Here is a 20,771-nt window from a genome sequence, read left to right on the forward strand (position 1 = left end):
AAACTAAGTAGATATGGCTTAAAACCTAAATAATATGTTTCTAAACCTGTGTCGGTGTTTTTATTCTCCTCCTCCATGTTCTTTGATGAGTTACTCTCCCTTCCACAAAGTATACTTTGTAGTCAAAGGAAACCACAACCCTGCAGAAAAAAAAATGCTAAGATAACGGAGGGGGAGAAATTACAAAGTATCACTAATCTGACCAGTTACGTAGGACCAATTTAGGAGTGTATATACACACATTCGGCAGAGCCTTTATTTGACCTTTACTACTGATGCTGACTACATTCCCCTTGCGTCAATGTAGTGTGAGTCTACACAAAGCTGTCAAGACATATCAAGTCTGCCTTTTAAACTCTCTTGATCCCAATTCAGAAAAGACTACAATATATTTAATTTTATAAACAAGTAAAATGAGTTCGGACTCATACTGAGTTATAACAGTTTTCAGACCTTAAGATTTGCAAGCCTTGAAACTCTTTACAAACAAAATCTCTGCCAGGGTCTCATGGAGCTTCTAAAAGACCGGTCTAGGGGCTGGGCCGGAGTATAGGGCCTTTCTAAAAGCTTCCCACTAACTCAAGAGCACCCGGCTTAGAAAAGCAGTGGTTCAAGACGGACTGTGCATTAGAGTAGCATCTTTCTCGGTTCACAAAGGATACATTAGACCAGAACAGCATCAAACGCCCAAAGAGGGAATACCTCACATTGAGCCCCTACGGGAACGCAAACTAAACGTGAAGGGCCAGACAGAATTTCTGACTTTTGCATCTAGACACGGCTTTCACTGTTCCACACCCCGCTGTCTCCGCTCTAAGCTCTGCGAATTTAGGAAACTCGGCCAGCGGGGCTCAACTGCCGCCAGAGCCACAAAGACGACAGTTACGCCAAAGAAAGACGGGCCTTCTTTACAGCATCAGTAGCAGAACTGTCGGTACCGAGACTTCCCAGCAGGAAAAGAGAAGCAAGAGGACCACAGACAAACGCTAGCCAGAACGGTACCGAAGCGCCAATTACCCGAGACCTTTTTTCGCGCTCCGACCTTGCCGGAAGTGACGCGAGCAGCCAAAACGCACAGCAGTCCCGAGGGAGCGGAGGGCGGGAGGGGGAGCGTGCGGAGGCTGGGGGCGGGGCGCGGCCGTAGCTCCGTTTCCGGTGGCTTGTCGCGCTCGCTCACTCCAGCTGCAGCCACTCTTGCCCGTGGCTGCTTCCTCCATCCTGGTATTTTTTGGAGCCTCCATCCTGGTTCTTCCAAAGTGCCCGGACCCAAAACAGGAAGTAAGTGCGATGGAACCTTCAGGTCCCAACCGCCGCCAGGGCCGCTCCGCCCAGTGGAGCCTGTCCGGCCCCCCTTGCTGCCATCCTGTTCCCGCCGGCCGGCGCAGGCTCTGGGCGCCTAGGCACCGCGGGCGGGGTCGAAGCTGGGCCTTCGTGACGCTGAAGCTGCCGTCCCCGCACGCTCAGGCCAGGGCCTCCCTCTCGGGGCCCGGCCTGCGGCGGTGGCTCGGGCTACTGAGTAGGGTAGCGAGCGGCCGCCGAGGCGCCTCAGCGAGCCGGCGGGGGCGGAAAATGGCGGCGGCTTCGGAGGAGCTAAATGGCGCCGGGACCCCTGGGGGTGGGGTGGGCCGGGAGCTTCGGTAGAGAATTGGGCCCGAGAATGCGGAGAGTAAGGAAGCCTTAGTTGCTTTCTCGTGGTGTTCCTTTTTTGCTTTTTTGTTTCCTTTTCGGGTTTATGTAGCCCATTGAAGGAAAGGTGGGCCTGAGAGTTGGGCGTATTTTGTCTCCCCTCCCCCTTTTTTTCTTTTACCTTGTTTGCATCTTAGACTCTTCCATCTTTTGGGATTCATTCTAGCTCTGCTATTCAAGGCCCGTGCTGAGAGAATCGGGGTTGCTGGCCGGAATATCTGTCAGCCTCTCTTAAGAAGGAGGGGCAGGGACTGACTGCTAGTGAGATTGTCCTAGTCGAGCAGAGAACAGTAAAATGCATCTGCAAAATAGTAACTGTCATATTTTATTGAGTTTTGAGTAAGTTTTTAAAAATTTTTAATCTTGTTGTCTTTAAAAATAGACTTTGTTTTGACCCATTCTCCGGCGTAGATTTGAGAGTCGAGGTGGCCAAGTGCCGTACTATGCAGTTGAATGATACAGCATGTATTTTTATAATAAAAATATAGGAGATAATTACATGAAATATAAGTCAGGGCTCCCTCTACTTTCCATGATTTGGAGAGTCAAATTCAGTGTGTGGTTGCTTTTCTCGTAACTAGATTCATCGTCAGTGTTCTCCTGACAGGCAATGCAGCTTGTTGGGATCTCCGACAAAATGCGTATTTTGTAGGGTGACTTTCAAATATGCAGTGTTTTAAGCATAGAATAATACCGTTTCGAAATTTTTGATCTTGTACTAATTATACCTTTATTTTTAGTTTGTGAAAGACGATTAACCATTTATAGCATTTAAGCTCCAGTCCAAGTAAGGAAATATTCTTCCATTGTGTTAAAAGTTTTACAAACGGAAAACCTTTCTTTACTTTCTCAAAGGTTTTCCTATTTTCCCGTTAGGATTCTTTCTTTGAGCTGGCTTTAAATTTATTTCCAATTTTTTTAAGTATTAGTTTTTCGGGTTTTTTTTAGTAATTTGAGTAATTACCACCGCTGTAACATTTAAAGACTGGTGATGATATGCCGGAAACATAGCGTTTTACAAAGAAAGTGTAGTGATAAGAGATGATTTAATAGGCTAAAGCCCAGAAATTTAGTTAAGTTTTAAGAAAAAAATAAAATTAAATTTCTTGGCCTTACAAAACAATTGTCAGGCTGTAAAATCTGATGTGAGAGTTGATTTACCAGGGACAAAAAAAAAAAAAAACTTGAATTTGTCAGGGGAAAGAAAAATATGAAGAAAAATACATTTCATGTTTTGTGATAATTTTATCTCATTTTTACTTCCATATACTTATGTACGACCAAAAAAGCTAATTTTTTTCCTTTTTTTTTTTTTTTTTTTTTTTTTTTTTTTTTTTTTTTTTTTTTTTTTTTTTTTTTTTACTATTTTAATTGATAGGCTCACCCCAAAATACGCTTTTGGGACTGATCTAGAATCTTGATTTTCTACGTGAATCTCTAATTGATTGCAGTTGAGCTAAATGGTGGAGCCAAAATGCTATTGCCCTGTCTTCATCTACAGTTAATCAGTAAGTACTGGGCATTGCATACTTGCTTAGAACTTTAAGTTCATACTCTGAGCAGTTAGATGAATAAATATATACTGTATCAGTAATTTTTTTAGAATGTTGAGATTTTAAAAGTATTTTGAGGGGAAGCAAATCACAAGAACATTTTGGAATTAGGATTCCATCTTTGGAAGCAGAGCGTGGCTGGGAAACGATTCATAGAATTATATCAAAAGAAGGCACATACCCTCTTGACTCTTGAAGTTCACTTCTCTTCATAGGCCTTTTTTTCTTTCTTTAAAGATACAGCAAGTTTATCTCCTTTCACTCTGAGGCAGTGAGAAAGAGAGATGCATATTTATAAGGTTAGAAATTGCTAGTTACTATTGAAATAAAAACCATTGAAGGACAAAACTAGTTCTTCCCTTCCCTAAATAATGCTTTTTTTTTTTCACTTCATTTGTCTCTCCAACAACATCTACAGACTCTATAGTTTTTATTAAAATTGTAATAAATTTGTATGTCCTGACAATAACATCTCATTATTATAAACAGTTGCTTTTGTCATGCTCCATTAAGCACATTGCCTTAACACCTGTGAAGATGAATGCACTAATGTGAAACACAGGCATCCCAAGGGATTTACAGCCTGGCACATAGATGTTAAAAATTTAGTGGGGCTGGAAGTTTTGTTTTGTTTTGTTTTGTTAAGTATTGAGGTCCTAGATCACACCAACCCACACTTCTGTCTGTTGCAGGGACATCAAAACTTAAGAGCAGCAGTGATGTTTAAGAAGAGTTCTAATGTCCTATAGGCTGCTTATTTAACAGGAGATGTTAATCTGTCTTCTGAAATGGAGTTTTCTTTTCAATAGTCAAGTTTTCCTTAGTGCCCTAATCATCAGTACTTCCCCCCATGAAAGAATTTACTTATGAATTGCTGTACCTTTAAATGCTTTATTTCAGTTCCAGAGCTTTTTGTGTCCTCAAATGATACAAGTGACTAAGCAAGTGATGAACTTATTGCTAAGTATGCAAGTATGCCAAAGTACAGATATGTTAAATGTCTGTGGCCTTGTGTGCTTTCATATCACCACCCCCTCTTATTTTTTTCTTTTGTGAAGAGAATCCTTGTAATAGAAATCACAAATGGGTTTTGGTTTTGCTTTGCTTGCATAAAGATAAATGATAAATAAAAGAAGAAACCTGTTTAACATGTCTGCTGCTTCTAGTTTGTGGGAAGATCACCCATTCCATGACTGAATCCCAGAAGTTGTCAGGAAAAGACACACTGAAGAGCCCTTTGAACAGTTTTTAATTTTATTTACGTTATCCCTTTTTTTAAAAAACTGTCATTTTGGTTATGTACACTGGGTGTGTGTGTGTGTGTGTGTGTGTGTGTGTGTGTATTTAGTTGGTTTTATAATATAAAATAAACTATTATAATAAACTCCACAAACTATTGATATGGTATACAGTCATATTTTGCCACTAAAACTAAGCTGTTAATGATCATGAATTACCTTAGTCTAGTATGCTTTATGTTCATTTATACCTTGCTTCTCAAACTTTCCCACAAAGTATATAGAAAAGCAAATCCTCAGGAGCCTGGAACCACAGTCTGAAGCATTCAACCTCAAATCCCTATTCCTAGCTTGAATAAAATCAATATTCTGCAGCTTTCTATTCTGCCATCCCTCTGTGTACCCATGTTCAGGATACAGGCATTTGTTAATTTTCTTCCACTAAGACTTTGTAATTAGCAAAGATTTTTATTCTTTCAGATTGTCTTCAAACACATCTTCATAAAATATTACTAAGCAAAGCCACTTAAAGCATTTCCTAAGGCATTAGTTATATGCAATAATAGGTATGGTGGTGGTCACTATGAGGTCTTTATAATAGCATGACCTCTAGCAAAAATGTTCATTTATAGGATCATAGTTAGATAAGTTTAGATATTATGTACCCATTAAAAATGCTGTGGAAGAGTAAGTAGACATATTGAAAAATACTTCTAAAAAGTAAGTGCAAAAAAGTTCTAAAAGATGTGACAGTATGTTTGGAAGAAGATCACAAAAGTTACAGAGCAGGGATTCTGGTGGAGGTGGGGGGGGGGGGGACGTTCATTGGGTTTAGCTTCCACTCTTGATCTCCGCTCAGGTCATGATGTCACAGTTCATGAGATCAAGCCCTGTATCAAGTCCTGTACTGTCAATGCAGTTTGGGATTCTGTCTCTCCCTCTTTGCCACCCCCTCCCCACTTTGTGTCTCAAAATAAGCTTAAAAAATATATATTTAAAAAAAATAACTTCAGGCTCAATCCCAGATTACTGCAATAAAGGTTGCAATAAAACAAGTCAAATGAGTTTTTTGGTTTCCCAGTGCATATAAAAGTTCTGTTTATACTTCACTGTAGTTCATTTAAAATGCAAAATAGCATGTCAAAAAAAAAATTAATGTGCATACAAGCAATGTATGTGTATATTCAGTGTGCCTGTATTAAAATATCACCTGAGTTTTCAGCTAATCTTAATCACTAATTACCACAGCCAATATATAGTTGGTGGGAGCTTAGGGGTGATGCCTCCCTGGGCAGCAGAAATCCACGTGTAACTTTTGACTCCCCAAAAACTGCTAATGGCCTTGACCAGAAGACTTCAGCATAACAGTTAACACATATTTTCTATGTTAGATGTATCATATATTCTTACAGTAGAGAAAAAATATAGCAAAGAAAATCATAAGAGAAAATACATTTACAGAACTGTTTTGTAAAAAATCCACATATAAGTGGACACATTCAGTTCAAATGTGTGTTGTTCAAGGGTCAACACTAAGAGAGCTGTTGGAAGTATAGTGTGGCTAGGCTTCCATAATGCAGGATTGCCATAAACCTTCAGTTTATAAAATTACTTCTGTGTCTGTGAAGAATAATAAATGAGTTATACCTGTATGTAGATTCAGTTGATGAAAATACCATTCTAAGGTAATCCATTGAATAAGAACTTTCCATCAGTACTGGAAGGAAGTAGGATGAAGGATTCATTTCTTTAAATTCTGTATTAAAAACCAGATCCAGAGTTGTTGTTCTACATTAAATAGGGTTCTAATTTATAGGGAGCTCTAAATGAAAATACATATATTTATCATTTAAATACAAATATGGATGTTTCATTATAAATGTACCACATTTTACATGTTATTTTCTTGATTTCATTAACATATTGTTGCTGTTTAAAATACCCACCAAATGATGGAAATATGCTAAAATGCCATTTCATCAGTTAAAAATGGCTGCTAAAATTTATTTTTTCTCTTTTCTCTTCATTTTTAGTTAGTATAAAAATAGTACACAATATAACCCTTTACAGAGAATGAGGGGAAGACCTAAATAAGCTGACGGTATGCATCTGTTTGCCCCAAAAGAGAACTCAAAAGTTGTTAGACTTGGAGATCTTTTTGATATATTTCACCAGGAGGTCAAATAAGGAACAGGTCCAGAAGTTAAGTGTAGTTTCATGTGTAATGAGTTTGAGTGGAACGCACTGAAATACTCAGCTTTGTGCCTTACTCTCATAAGTTGATTTGTTTACCACCATTTCTCAATTGCTCTAATAGACCTTTCAAAATACAAATATATTTTTCTAAATAATAGCACTCTAGATGCTACTGTAGCTAGTATTCTCTCACTCGCCTTGAACTAAACCTCATCAAAGATGAGAGGTTTGCCTTGTCTCCCTATTTTCAGTTCTCTGTATTCCAGTAGGGCTCCTGTCCCCACATACTTCAAACTACTTTTGTTAAGGTCACCAGTATTCTCCATATTTCACAGATCAGATAGTCACCTATCTTTTCTGCAGTGTTTCACACAGTTGACTAATGCTCCTTGAAAAACACTCTTCTGTCTCTTAATTAACACCTATTAGTTAATCTTTTCAATCACTAGCTGGTCTTTTTCAGTCTCCTTTACATGTTTATGTAAAGCTTGACTTCTGCCTGTTACAGGAACGGTTCCTGGAACTGGGATATAGGCTGTCTAACAATGTCTCTGGGTGATCTTGTGTTTAAAAAGTATTTGCACGCCACCAACTTAAGTTTGTCTTGATGGGTCTAATCCTGTTTGTTAAATTCCAGCTTCCACCTGTCAATATCTTCATTTTAATGTCTTACAACTTTAATTATTCATACTAATAGTAATGCAAATACATCATGAAAAATATCTAAGTGTCCCCCAAACTCAATCAGCTGTTAATGCCAGACGCCTAGGAATCAGCTTGAGATAGTTCCCTTTCTCTTAATCTCCATCAACTCTTCTTTCAGTAGATCCTCTCAACACCACCTCCATCCAAAATATTTCCTTTTTTCCAGGCTCCTTCCTTTGACTGCTTTCAGCTCTTCAGACTTACCTGTCCATTCTCCATACTGCAGTTTAAGTGATCTTTTAAAAGTGTTATATTCCTCAGCTGAAAACCGTCCAAGGATCTGTAAGACATTTTGAGATCTACTCAGGTCTTTATCTCCAACTTAAATTCAACTACTTTTCCTCTTTATGGAGAGCCTCTGCAATATTAGCTGCTGGGTTGTTGTTGCTTTTCCTACGACAGGCCAAAGTGGGCCCCACTTTCGAGGCTTTGCTGCTACCAATCAGTGCATGCTGTAGTGATTTCTCCTCATCTTGCAGCTGAGGCAGTGGAAAGTAACCTTTAAGGTATTGTTCAGTGTTCGTAGTATGATACTATTTCTGCAAAAAGTGTATGTGTAGCAGAAAGGGCTATATTGACTTCTGTGTGCATAAGATAACTGTAAGGAAGCCTGAGAAATTGGTAAGTTTCCCTATACAGGGAAGGAGGCTGGGTGACCAGGGAATTGGAACGGGAAGTACACTAACCTGTATAACCCCCGTTAGATTTTGAATTTTGTATCGTGTAAATGTGTTACCTATTAAAAATAAATTGAAGGTAAAAGCAGGTCAGTTTCTTAAATATTAATAGATACACTGACCTTGTAGCTCTAACTATGGTGGGGAATGGGAGAGACCCCTGGAAAACGAGTCTGAGAGCAAGATGTTAAAAGTGGCTACCATATCCCCAATGCCTAGAGAGCGCCTAACAGATAGAAGACGTGTGATAAATACTTGTTGTTGATTGACCACATATGCGTATTAATTTACAAAGCACCTTAGAACCATTTACTAATCTGAAACATGAGTTGCCAAACTTTAAAACTCCCAGATTTCTGATTTAAAGCTAATAAACTGAACACTGCATGGGATCACCTATAAACCAGTACAGCTTGTCAAGGATAAAATACTTGATTTCAGACTCCCTTTTTCCTTACACTATCATCTCACCATATCTCCATGTTGCCTCAAATATGCCTTCATTTCTTCTTAAAGTTTTAGATTAATTTGGGTCCTAAGGTGAGGTTGATTCAAATGCTAAATACATGACTACTTTGCAACTATCAAATGAAGTCTTGGTGTTTTTTACTTTGTGCTTTCTTTTTAAAAAAAGAACGGTTGCCAGGAATAGAGATTATACCTCCGTGGTTTGGATATCAATTTGGATGTTTCTGGAAAATAGATAGTTGTATTGATGTAGGCAGGCCAGGTTAGAGGACTCAGAAAGGGTCCCACAAAACCAGCTGAGAGGGTTGTAAGCTTCACACAGAATGGAGATTAGTCTCAAGCCAGCAAGAAGGGAGAGCAGAGTTTAATGAAGATAGTGGAAAGAGCAGATACAGACAGAGTGTCTGAGAGACTCAGGAAGGAAAAAGAGCTTGAGTCTCATCTTTGTTTGGGGGTCTGGAGTTTTTATTAAGGACAGTGGCCTGGTGTACGTGTCCTCTTGGGCTTCTAGTAACTGGTCAAACAAGGGTGAGTGCTCACGTGTCCTCCGTATGTTACTTAAGCTCTGGAGCCAAGGGTCTTGGGTCATGGTGTTTGGAGTCAGTGGTCTTGGAGAACATTCATGAGGACCTCACCTGGCCACTCGTTAGATGTTATCAGTTGTACTGGAAGACTTCAAAAAATAAGAAACTCCTTGACCCTTATGAGGGGGACTTACATCAAGACGTGTAAGGTGGGAGTACAGCTATTGGCAAAAAAAAAAAAGGAGGAGGAAAAGAAACTGAAAAACCAAGTCTTCTGCACAGGGTCCTTTACAGTTTCCCTGTCTCAGTGTGATGTAAGAGTTCTAAATTTGGGGGTGCCTGCATGGCTCGCTCAGTTAAGGGTCCTGACTTGATTTTGACTGAGGTCATGAATTCACAGTTCAAGCCCCACGTTGGGTTTCACGCTGTCCGTACAGATTCTCTCTCTCCCTATCTCTCTGCCCCTCCCCTGCTCATTCTCTCTCTCTCTCTCTCTCTGTCTCAAAATACATAAATAAAATTTAAAAAAATTAAAGAGTTCTAAATTTTGTCATTTTCTTTCATGTAATAATTTCTATTAATGTTCAAAGAAATAGAGTGTATCAATGTTTCATAATGTTTTAAGGAAGTGAAAAGTTAGGAACAACATAAATGTCCATTGATAAGGCTAAATAATGTCATGTTTTTTATGTTATGTAAATTTTAAATGATACAGAAAACTTCAGTTAGGTACCTAGTTTGGTTTTCATCATACTTTTTAATGTAGACTAACTCATAAAGCAAAATATAAGTTGCTTGTACACTGTAGAGTATACACATTTACAAACACACAAAGAGAATGAACTCTTGTTTGGGTAAGGTTATGGATTTTTTTTTTTTTTTTGCATTGAATTTCTCCATCTTCTGCAGTATTACTAACCAGCTTTTTAAGAAAATTTAATGGATTCAGAAATGAGAACAACATGAAATCTAATAGTTGACTAGAGTTGACTCCAGCAGGATCTCTACTTTTTCACTGCAGACTTATTTATGGATAACAGTTCTCAAAATATCATCCTGGAGGAGAGTTCTAATTAGAGCACTGCTAAAATGAAATGTTAATAATTAATTTTTGCTGAACGATTCTCTTGAATCTCAAATCCTGCTGTACTTTTTGATTCGTTCCTTGAACCATTGGAATGATAATGAGTTTATTGAAAGAAACCTTTAAAAATCATTTGCTTGTAATTTACCTTTCTGGCTCAACTGTTGAGCCACAGATCCATAGGCAAGTTTGATCACAGAAAAGAAACACTTTGTAATGCTTTAAGACGAAATTTGGTTATTATGTATAAAGATAGCTATTAGCAAATTATTATAAAGAAAAAATAGTTACTGGTAATAGTTGTGGCACTCTCCACCCTGCATCATGTTGCATAAACCCAAACCTACAGTTCTAGAGCTAGTAGCATAGTTTAACCTATTTTTTTCTGAGACTGCCTGTAAACTAACTTAATAGGTACAGGATCTCATCATTTCTGCCTTACATTAGGGAATACTTTTAGAGGTTGGGTTCTAAAAGGTCTATTTAGAAAAGAATTCTAGTTTTTGTCTTTCCTTTTCTAGTTGAGACATCACAGGATTGAGGCTAGTGTGTCATGAGCATATGGCTAGCACACAATTGTTTGCTCTTATTAGGCCTTATTATGTAATGCTGTTACTTTTACAGAGTGTTGCAGAGGTAGGAATATGGGAGAGAAGCAATCTGGATAACATGAAAGTGATGCTGGTGTCTAAGGGAAGGCGACTTGATTCCGTGGGAAGGGCTATACCTGATCCATCTCTTTTCTAGGTAAGCCTGCCTTTTCTTCTAAGGACCTCACCTTGTGTTTTGCAAATTTTGGTTATAACTAGATTGTGACTTCTTTTTATCTTGAATTTGGGGCCTGTCATCTTTATTATTGTAAAGTGATGTCCTTTTAACGTAGTAGTTTGTATAGTAAAACCTGAATGAATCAGATCTTCACTCTGTAAATAGCAACAGATCTTAAGATTTTCTGCCAAGGGAAAATGCACTTAAATAAACGGTAAATATATGAGCAGACTAATATGTTACATATAGGAACCAAATAAATATTGAGTGATTAGTACACATTAAGCCTTATGGCCTCTTGTTTAGTTGGCAAAAAGTATGGACAAGACCAAATTGACTACTGAGGGGAAAACTTTATTGAACATTTTAAGGTAAACTGGAGTATTTCAACCAGTGCTTTGATTTTAATTCAGTACATTTCCTTCTGTTAACCATGAGGTATTGTACTATGAGACCCTAATCGTTCAGTCTGTCTGAACAAGAGGAAAATAATATATGTGTAAAATAGCAGGTAAAGGCCCTTTACACAAAATCAGTTCTCTATTTCAAAAGAAGGCCTTATGCTATATCCATTTCAAAAGCAATTTGGTCAATGATCGTTGTATGCATTTGTTTAATATTAATGAGGGAGGAAATGATGAGAATAGTTTTTTAGTGTTCTTGGTTTTCAGCTAATAATATAGCTTAAATACTTGTAAAAAAAAAAAGTGTTTTGGAGAAGTAATGCCTAGATTTATCGATGCTTTCTAAGATAAAAGTTTGAATGCATCTTCTGAAAGAGTCATGAGTTAAACACCTATTTGAATATATCAAAGTTGTCAGTAAATGAAAAGTGGTGAGAGTTTTGCTGAGAAGACCTCATATTTTATTGATGAGACAACTTGGAACAGAGTTTTTTTCATTGGATGTGGTAAAAACAAGTCTTTTTTAAAAATAAATGCTGTAGGGGCTCAACTCTTGATTTTGGCTTAGGCCATGATCTCATGGTTTGTGACAGCAAGCCCCGTGTAGGACTCCGCCCTGACAGCGTGGAGCCTGCTTGGGACTCTCTGTCTTTCTCCCCTTCCCCCTGCCCACAGCCCCCACCTCAAAATAAATAAACATTTTTAAAATGCTGTAGGTTTTTAATTAGAGAAGTCAGATTCTAGCAGATTATTACATTTAATTCCAAATTTTGAAAAACAATTTGAAGTCTGAACTGCCATTATAATTTCACATAAAAAACACTGTAGCAGATATAAATTGTGGGGTTTTTTTTTTATGGGAGGAGGGGGGGAAGTTGGGGTCTATTTTATGTTCATATTTGGAAATAATTTTTTAAACCTGAAATCTGTTGTATAGATTTGAGTATGAGCACAGTTGAAGAGGATTCTGACACAGTAACAGTAGAAACTGTGAACTCTGTGACTTTGACTCAGGACACAGACGGGAACCTCATTCTTCATTGCCCTCACAATGGTAGGGAAACTTGCTGACATGTAATTGTGATCTTTTTGGATTTCTGGATTTCACGTTCCCTTTGATCCTTATTACCCAGATAGACAGTTTGGGCTAGGACAGTAGAAATGAGAGTTTTCTCTTTGGCCTGTGAATTAATCTTAATTTATATTTTTATATTTTTAAGATATACCTTTGTATTTTTTTAGTTTACCATAAATTTGAGCTTTTATCACTCTCATAGCTACTTTATAAATAAGTAGAATCTATTGAGCCTCTAAAGATGATGGACTAACTGTAATACACTTCCTCTTTGATATCATTTGGTGCCAGAAAATGTATGTAGTGCATTAAAAAATGTAGAAGTAATCCTGTCAATTATTTTCTAGAATCTGTAGAAGAGGATTTTACATGATTATTTGAATAAGATTTAATATGATTATCTACAATCACTTAAGGTTCAAGAGCCTTGAGGCTTGTTATTTTGTTGTCACTTCTCTGCCTATTCCTTATTTATGTTCATTTTGCTTTAAGTTTATCTTTGTTCAGCTTAGGTTTTATCTTCTCTTCTCATTCAATACTTAATTTCTGGTGTTTTTTTCAAACCTGTGGTTTTAATTACCACCTACCTATTAAAATGATTCAAATTTCTGTCTTTATTCTGAATTCTTTGTGTTTCTTATAGACACCTTAAATGTCACATGTTCCAAACTGAAATCTTTCACAAAATTCCAAGACCTAGTTCTCTCTTTCTTTTCAATTTCACTACTTAGTATCCTAGATCATAAATGTGGGTAGGAATAAACCCTTTTCTCATCTCCGACATTCATTCTATCATGAAGACTTGTTGGTAGTATTTTGCTTCTTGAATTCATTGCTTCCTCTGTCTCAGGTTCCCCTTTCTTAGTTTAGACTCTCATTTCTCACCTGGGAGGCCCCAATAGCCTTTTAATGAGTCTCCCTACTAATTCGTCTTTCAAACTGCCAGTGACCTCAGTCACAATACTCAGTGGCGTAGGAAAGTTTTTTTATGTTTCCCATGGATTTTAGAACACAGTGATGGCCTCCTACCATCTCAGTTTTTCTGCTAGCCTCCCTTCCTGCCACATTTCATATATCTATGTCCCAGTAATTCACAGGTGTCTTTTTTTTCCTAACACACCCTAAGCTTTTCATACTTTAATGTCACCGCAATAATTATTCCATTTTACCCTGGCTTTTGTTCATTCAAGTTCTTTCCAGTTCAAGACACTTCCTGCGGGAAACATTCACCTATAATCTAAATTAAGTGCCTCTCCTCTCTGCTCATGGAACCGCCTCTTCATTCCACCTGCATAGCTCTTATAACACTATTTTGAAATTGTTGGTTTAGTCATTTCCTCTACTCCCCTGTGAGCTCCTCAACAGTCATGGGTATCTATCATTGTTCTGTTTGCAGCATTTAGCACATAGTAGGCATTCAGTAAATAACTGAGTGAATTAAGTTACCAGCCCGTCTTTACATGTGAAATACTTGGAAAGATGGCTAGTTAGTACAAAAGCAGCCCCTCTCTTCATAGTTCTTGCTGGAAGAAGAGCTGCTGAGGCACTGCACTGGGGAGAGAGGCGGCAGGGTCCTAGGGGGTCCTACTTCCACCACTGGGTTAACTGAGCAAATGGGTCAGAAGACTGTTTCACACTTACATGTTGAAGATATGGGGTTTTCCACATTGGTTTAAAGATTTTGAGATTTTTGTTTTATTTTGTTTCATTAGAAGCTGATGAAATAGACTCAGAAGATAGTACTGAACCTCCACATAAAAGGCTTTGTCTGTCTTCTGAGGATGATCAGAGTATTGATGATTCTACTCCTTGCATATCAGTTGTTGCACTTCCACGTAAGTCACCATGTACGGAGAACACAGTTCCCTTTTGAAATCTGATTTTAGCTTATGCAAGATCAAATTGGCATTTCAAGGTAGACTTAGACCCATTATTTTTCTCTTCATGTAGTCAAAAAAAACTTTTTATCTAACACTTAATGAGTGGGCATGGCTCTAAATGCTTTTATGTTTATTGTCTATTTGAATTTTCTCAGCCTGTTTTATTGACAATAATCACCCTCCCCACCCTAAGCTTTTTTAGACATTTTCTCCTAATCGTGCTCTCCCCAGTGAAATTGTAATACACTGGTGTGGTTTTTTTTCTTTATTTTACTGTATGTATGTTTTGTTTTCACAACAAAGAGCATACTTTTTTTGCATCCACACCCGTCTAGATGTAAGCATATTTTCCCTCATAGAGAAAGTATGCTGTAGAGTAGGTATTATCATCCCATTCTTCACATATGAAGAATGTTGTAGACCCTAATATTTACAGTAGTATTAAATTTATGAAAAGTGGGCTTGAAGTATTGTTCCCTATATTTGTAAAAAGCATGTTGATAAAAATCAACATAGGAAAACTTCTCCATTAAAAAAGGTCACATAAAAAATGAAGTTCTGTATCCATCACCGTCATCTGGGACTGACTGAATAGGCAAATAGGCAAGTCTTTGTTTGCTGGACTTGATGGAGCTAATTTTTTAAGAAAACTAAGGCACAGAGAGGTATAATGACTTGCCTAAAGTCATACCCAAGCATTCTGGTTCTTGAGAACTTTTATTTTGCATTCAGCATCAAGCAAAATCACATCTTCATCCAGTTGGGAAAAACTTAAGATTAGGTTTTCATCATGGCAGACTTTGTCTTCACAAGTAGTTGTGTGCTCTTTATTTAGAGTTTATTGCTTATTCAATTAAACAGAAACGATTTTATATCAGTTTACTGTGAGACTTTATTGACAGACAGTGTTAATGTTAATATTGCTTCTAGTGACAAAGGCAAACATGTATTTCTAATTAAATGATCTTTCCTTCTAGTGATGATTCATACAATTTTTTTAAAACTCCTAATTTGACCATCATTAGGTTGTGATCGAGTCTTAAAACTTGATTGGCATGTCTATACAGATACAATCCTATATGGACATTTTCTAAGCTAGAATTTTTTAAAATTCGGATATAATTAACATGTAACATATTAGTCTCAGGTGCACAGGATGATAATTTGGTATCTGTATATGTTGTGAAATGAACATGTCTGCCACCGCACATAGTTATACTTTTTTCCCTTGTGATGGGAGACTGCAGCAAGATACGTTATCTTAACAGTTTCCAAGTATACCATAGAGTATTATTAACTGTAGTCCTCAGGCTGTACATTACATCCCCAAGACATAAAATAAAATGAAAATATCTTATTAAGCCAGAATTTTTGAGGGATTATTTTGACATACATTATGACTGGTTGATTCATTTGGGTAAAGTTGACTACCTTGATCATGATTGTAGATTCAAAGTCCACTTGCTATTATGTTCTATTTTATGGTATCACACTGAACCCTTCATACCCTTTCACTTAACTGGGTAAGACAATATCGACATGGTGACCTGAGCTGCTTGCTGTGGGGTCAGAGCATCATCACATATGGCGAATGTTGTTGTTTGTTGGACTAGATGGAGGTAAATACTAGTTTTTAAAGATTTAACTTCAAATTTTATTTTAATATTCAAGTTTCTTTTACATGCTTCTTAAAACTGATAAAAATTTGTTCCTTAAAAAAAATCTTAAATTCTCATGTTAATCATTCTAAATCACTTAACCACTTCTTATTGCTGCGGTCTCCCACCACATTTACTCCATTCTCTCCTCTTGGTGATTATTCATTTAGATGATTGTGGTAATACTTTAGCCTCTTCTACCTTTTGTTCTCCACACTACCTCATTTATTACTCCCATCACCTCCTTTGCTGTTACCCGTTAACTGGAGTCCACTTGTGATCTACTTCAGACTTCGTTTTTGTACCACTACTTCCTATCTTTTCAGGTTACTTTCTCTAATACTGTTTAACACTTGGAATCCTTTGTCCCTCAAGGACCCACTGATCTTAACCACTTTTTCATTTTTCCTTTGTCTTTTGTGTCTTTCCTACCTGGCTTGACTCATAATTAATCATTACAATCACTATTGCATTTACCCTCAAATCCTTTTTTCCTTCTCTCTCCATTGTTTTTAGTGAAACCACAACCCTGGTTAAATATATCTGGCTATTTATGTCCATACTGGCATAGCTAATTGAAAAATAGCACAAGCAAGCCGAAGGATCTTATTTTAAATTCATGATCATTAAGTTGAAGTGGGCTCATACTGTTGCCTGACAGTCACGCCACACTTAACCAATGAATGGTTTTTTTTCTCCCACTCAGAGATGACTGTTTCATACATTACTGAAACCTCTAGTATTTTTTCCACCTTTGTTCCTCTCAGCTGATAACCTTGCTTCTACTTTACTGGAAAACTGAAGTAGTCAGAAAATAATTTCTGCAAGTTTCCGCCACTACAAATATGCACTTACATGAATCTATGTCCGTATATTCCTGTCTTTTCTTCTCGCTAAGGCCAGCCCTTTACTTTTACTAGATCCCATCCCTTTTACCTACTCAAGTACATTGTTGGAGGATTTCTTTCCTTTCTCCTGTGAATTATTAGTTTTTCACTCTCTACTAGGTCGTTTCCATCAGCATTATAAACATACTGTAATTTCTTCATTAAATATAAAAAGTCACATTAGTCTTTGGTCTCCCCTCCAACTTCTCCCCTTTCCTTTAGAGCAAAATACTTTGAAGGACTCCATATACTTCCCTCCATTTCTTTTTCCATTCTTCCTTAAACCCACTCCAGTCTGGCCTTCATCTCTGTCATTTCACCAAAATTGTTCTTCCCTGGTCTCCAGAGACTTATCTTGTCCAGTGATCATTGATCTATCCACAATTTTTGACAATATTTATTACTCTGAGTATATTTACCAGATAAATATCAGACGGTATTTATCAATCTTCTCTGAAACAGAATGTCTTTTGGCTTTCAGGGAACACACTTTTCTTGTTTTCTTATACCTTTCTGTCTGTGCCTTCTGAGTCTCTTAGGCTGGCCTGTCCACATCTCCACATTCTCCAATTGGAGTGCTCCAGGACTCTGTTCCTAGGCTGCTGCTTCTGTTTTTGTTTTGTTTTGTTTTTTCTCCCTAGAATACGTGGCTTTAAATCCTGTCTCTGGTGATCATGCTCAGATTTGCTCCAGTCCAAACTTACTCTTAACCCTGGATGTTTAGTAGGTATCTCAAAGTAGTATGTTTAAAACCATCCCCTGAAACTTTTTAAATTCTAAAGTTTGCTGCTTCTACAAATCTTCCCATTTCATTAATGGCAGGTACATTCTTCTAGTAGTTCTGATTTTTAAAACTCTAATAACATCTTTTAGTTCTCAGTTTCTTCTGTATTTAGTTTAACCACAAATCCTGTTGGTTTCCATATCAGAATATATCCACAATTTGCACTACTTATTAGCCTCACTTGCCTTTGGCCCTGGTCCAAGTCCCTGACTTCCCTAACCTGGATTATTGAATTAGCTTCTTCACTGATTTCACTGTAGCCCATGCCGCCCTTCAGGCTGTTTTCTTGCTAGCAGCTGAAGTGATCTTGTTAAAAGAAAAGTTAGATTATAATACTCTGTATTTTCCAGTAGTTTCCCATCTGAGAATTAAAGCCAAATTGGCCTGCAAGTCCCCACACAATATTTTATCGTTCTTGTTCAGTCTTCTCTGGTCACACTGTTTTACTTGCCATCCCTTTGAACAGTCCAGACATGCCCCCATCTCATCTCTGCCCATAGCTTTCCTTCTGCCTGAAGTTCTCTTTCTCAAGATTTCTGTATGACTAGCTCCCTTTCCCGTTTTGTTCCAAGTCTGGGTTACTTTTCCTGTCCTGTTTACTAAAATTTCAATCTCCTCCCCCAGTACGTTCCCTCTTCTGTTTTATTTTTTCTCATTTATTAACACCAAACATATGTTCATTTTGTGGCTTCATCACTAAAATATAAGCACCATGAAGACACAATTCTGTTTCATTTGCTCACTGCTGTTTTCTCAGCACCCAAAGCAATACTTAGAATGTATTAGGTGCATAATAAATTTTTCTTAAATATATATATCTGAATCTTTATAGATATAGACAGACTTAATTGGCAAGGAATATGCTAGGAAATTAGATGGTCACGTATTTTTTTCCCATGGATTTTATTTTTTTTAATAATTAGAACTTGTTATTATTCTGGAATTGAATTGTTCTTTCTTCTTGAAGTTTCAGAAAATGATCAGAGCTTTGAGGTGACCATGACTGCAACCACAGAGGTGGCAGATGATGAGATTACTGAGGGAACTGTGACACAGATCCAGGTATAGTGAGTCTTTTTACTGACTGCAAGAGGATTATCCTTAACACATACCTTAGGTGATAAAATCATGAGAACATAATTTGTCTGACAGAGGACAGAATTGAGGTAAGATTTATTATTTCATTCAGGTTTCCAGTCCCCACTTACATGAATCTCACAGTAGTAGGCAAAGATAGAGTTTTAAAATTCATTCCCTGTAGTGGTTCACATCTGTTGAGACAGATGGTGCACGTGTATTCTTTAGCTACATGGAATGATCTCACTTGAGCTGTTAAATAACTTTAAATTTTATCTTACCAGTTTTATAAGATATTGATATAAAGCTTTTTAAGTGTTACCCAGCACTTCTCTCTAGTGACTGATTTAAAAAGGCTACATGTGTTCTCTGTTATAATATGAATGGAAGCTAGTTATTTAACATAGATTTTAATTCTAACAGTTGTAGTTAAGCTAGTCCCTTTTGGTGCTTTTAGGACTAGATAACATTTTACTGTGAGTTGAGAAGTTGGATAACAGTCAGGGCCTACTGCTTTGTTTTGATGTGAATTTCTTTGTTTCATGTGAGTTATTTCTGCCAAAAGTCCTAGAATTCTTTGCTCATTTACATAGCCTGGAGCTTAAATCTTATTTTACTTGTAAGTTTATTTCTCTGGCTGATTGTGCCTTTCTTTTTTAGTATTTTGTCCTTTTGCTTCATTTTTTTAATTAATACAATATTTTAGAGGAAGACGGTAGAGACATTATATCATTATCTTATGCAAAGCACCACACTGAGCCTTCTTCAATTATGTATAAGAATTACAACTTGATAATATATAACATCAAGGACTAAGGATATCTCAAGTGGGTGCACTGTGAACTTTTTTCAATAGGGAACTTCACAGTGGTTCTAGAATGACAGGATTTCCAGAAGAGTGAGTCTGTCATGTACTTCAAACAGCTTTGAGCCTGGCTAGACATTCTCATAATCTGCTCTTGTATTTCAGTGGGTGATTTGGACAGGATTTTTTTCCATGCTATCTGAAGCAGTAGAGCACATTCTTCAAAATGGGGCTTGTCAAATTCATTTCCAATTCAAAGACTATGTAGTCCCCCTTAGATTCCATTTTCAGCACAGTACAAATAGTTGTGTATACATACGTGATTTGGTTTACAACCTAGTTGTTTAAAGATTGAGCAATGGCAGTGTTAGACAGTTTATAGGGTTGTTTCGTGTGGGTTATTTCTTAAGAGTTGATGAGCTATAACTTTCTATTAGCTTGTTGGTTTGTTATTAACCATTTTAGTGAATGAGAAACTCTTAGTAGTTCCTAATATGTGTTTCAAAAGAATACCGTTAGGTTGTGAGTGAAAGCATAGTTAAAAGTTCAAAAATAATCTGCTTTTTGCTTTTTCCTCTGTGTCAGAGCAGGTGTAACTATTTCATATATTGTGGTAGTTAACATATTGTCCCATATCAGCAGTGGAACTATCTTGAAAAATAATTAGAAACTAAAAATTTCCTAATATATATAGTGCTTTGTGGTTGCAAGAGGCATTTAGGGGTTGAGATGGTTAGATTTAGATTTCTAAGTCACTGTATGTTATAGGCATGAAACCCTACAACCAACTCAAAAAGGCTGCATTTAAAAACAAAAACAAACAAACAAAACCAAAAAAACCCCACCATAGTGGGGCACCAGGGTGGCTCAGTCAGTTTAGCTTCTGACTCTTGATATTGGGTCAGGTCATGATTCTAGAATCATGGATCAAGCCCCATGTGGGACTCCACACTGAGCATGGAGCCTGCTTATGATTCTCACTCTCCCTCTGCCCCTCTCCTCTGCTTGAGCTCGTCTCTAGAATTTAAAAAGAAAAAAAAAGTATACTAAATATATCTGAGTACTTTAAAAAATTCCTACATAAAGTAGTGAAAATGGGAGTAAAATGACATAAAACTTAGTAATATCCACATACTAAGAATATAAATAGATAACATTTAAGAGACCTATGTCTCCTACTATCCTCATTTAACTAATTTGTTATGAAAAGTGTTAAGTATTACTGCTAAAATAGAATAATTGTTGGCTTCATTTGATGGCTGTTTACATGTTTACCATTATATGACTTAAGTAATAATTGTA

General features: G+C 37.1%; 1 protein-coding gene across 1 annotated transcript in view; it reads left to right on the top strand.

Annotated features, from left to right (window-relative positions):
- The first annotated feature begins 1,138 nt into the window (after positions 1 to 1,138).
- Positions 1,139 to 20,771, top strand: part of DMTF1 (cyclin D binding myb like transcription factor 1) — a 43,225-nt gene continuing 23,592 nt past the window's right edge. The window contains exons 1-6 of the mRNA XM_029928277.1: positions 1,139 to 1,278; positions 3,065 to 3,194; positions 10,756 to 10,878; positions 12,241 to 12,357; positions 14,091 to 14,213; positions 18,555 to 18,649. Coding sequence (XP_029784137.1) covers positions 12,249 to 12,357; positions 14,091 to 14,213; positions 18,555 to 18,649 — 327 coding nt within the window. The 5' untranslated portion in view covers positions 1,139 to 1,278; positions 3,065 to 3,194; positions 10,756 to 10,878; positions 12,241 to 12,248. The remainder of the gene's footprint in view (positions 1,279 to 3,064; positions 3,195 to 10,755; positions 10,879 to 12,240; positions 12,358 to 14,090; positions 14,214 to 18,554; positions 18,650 to 20,771) is intronic.

The sequence above is a fragment of the Suricata suricatta genome, chromosome 2 (genome assembly GCF_006229205.1).
Source record: "Suricata suricatta isolate VVHF042 chromosome 2, meerkat_22Aug2017_6uvM2_HiC, whole genome shotgun sequence".
In the NCBI taxonomy this organism is placed as follows: Eukaryota; Metazoa; Chordata; class Mammalia; order Carnivora; family Herpestidae; genus Suricata; species Suricata suricatta.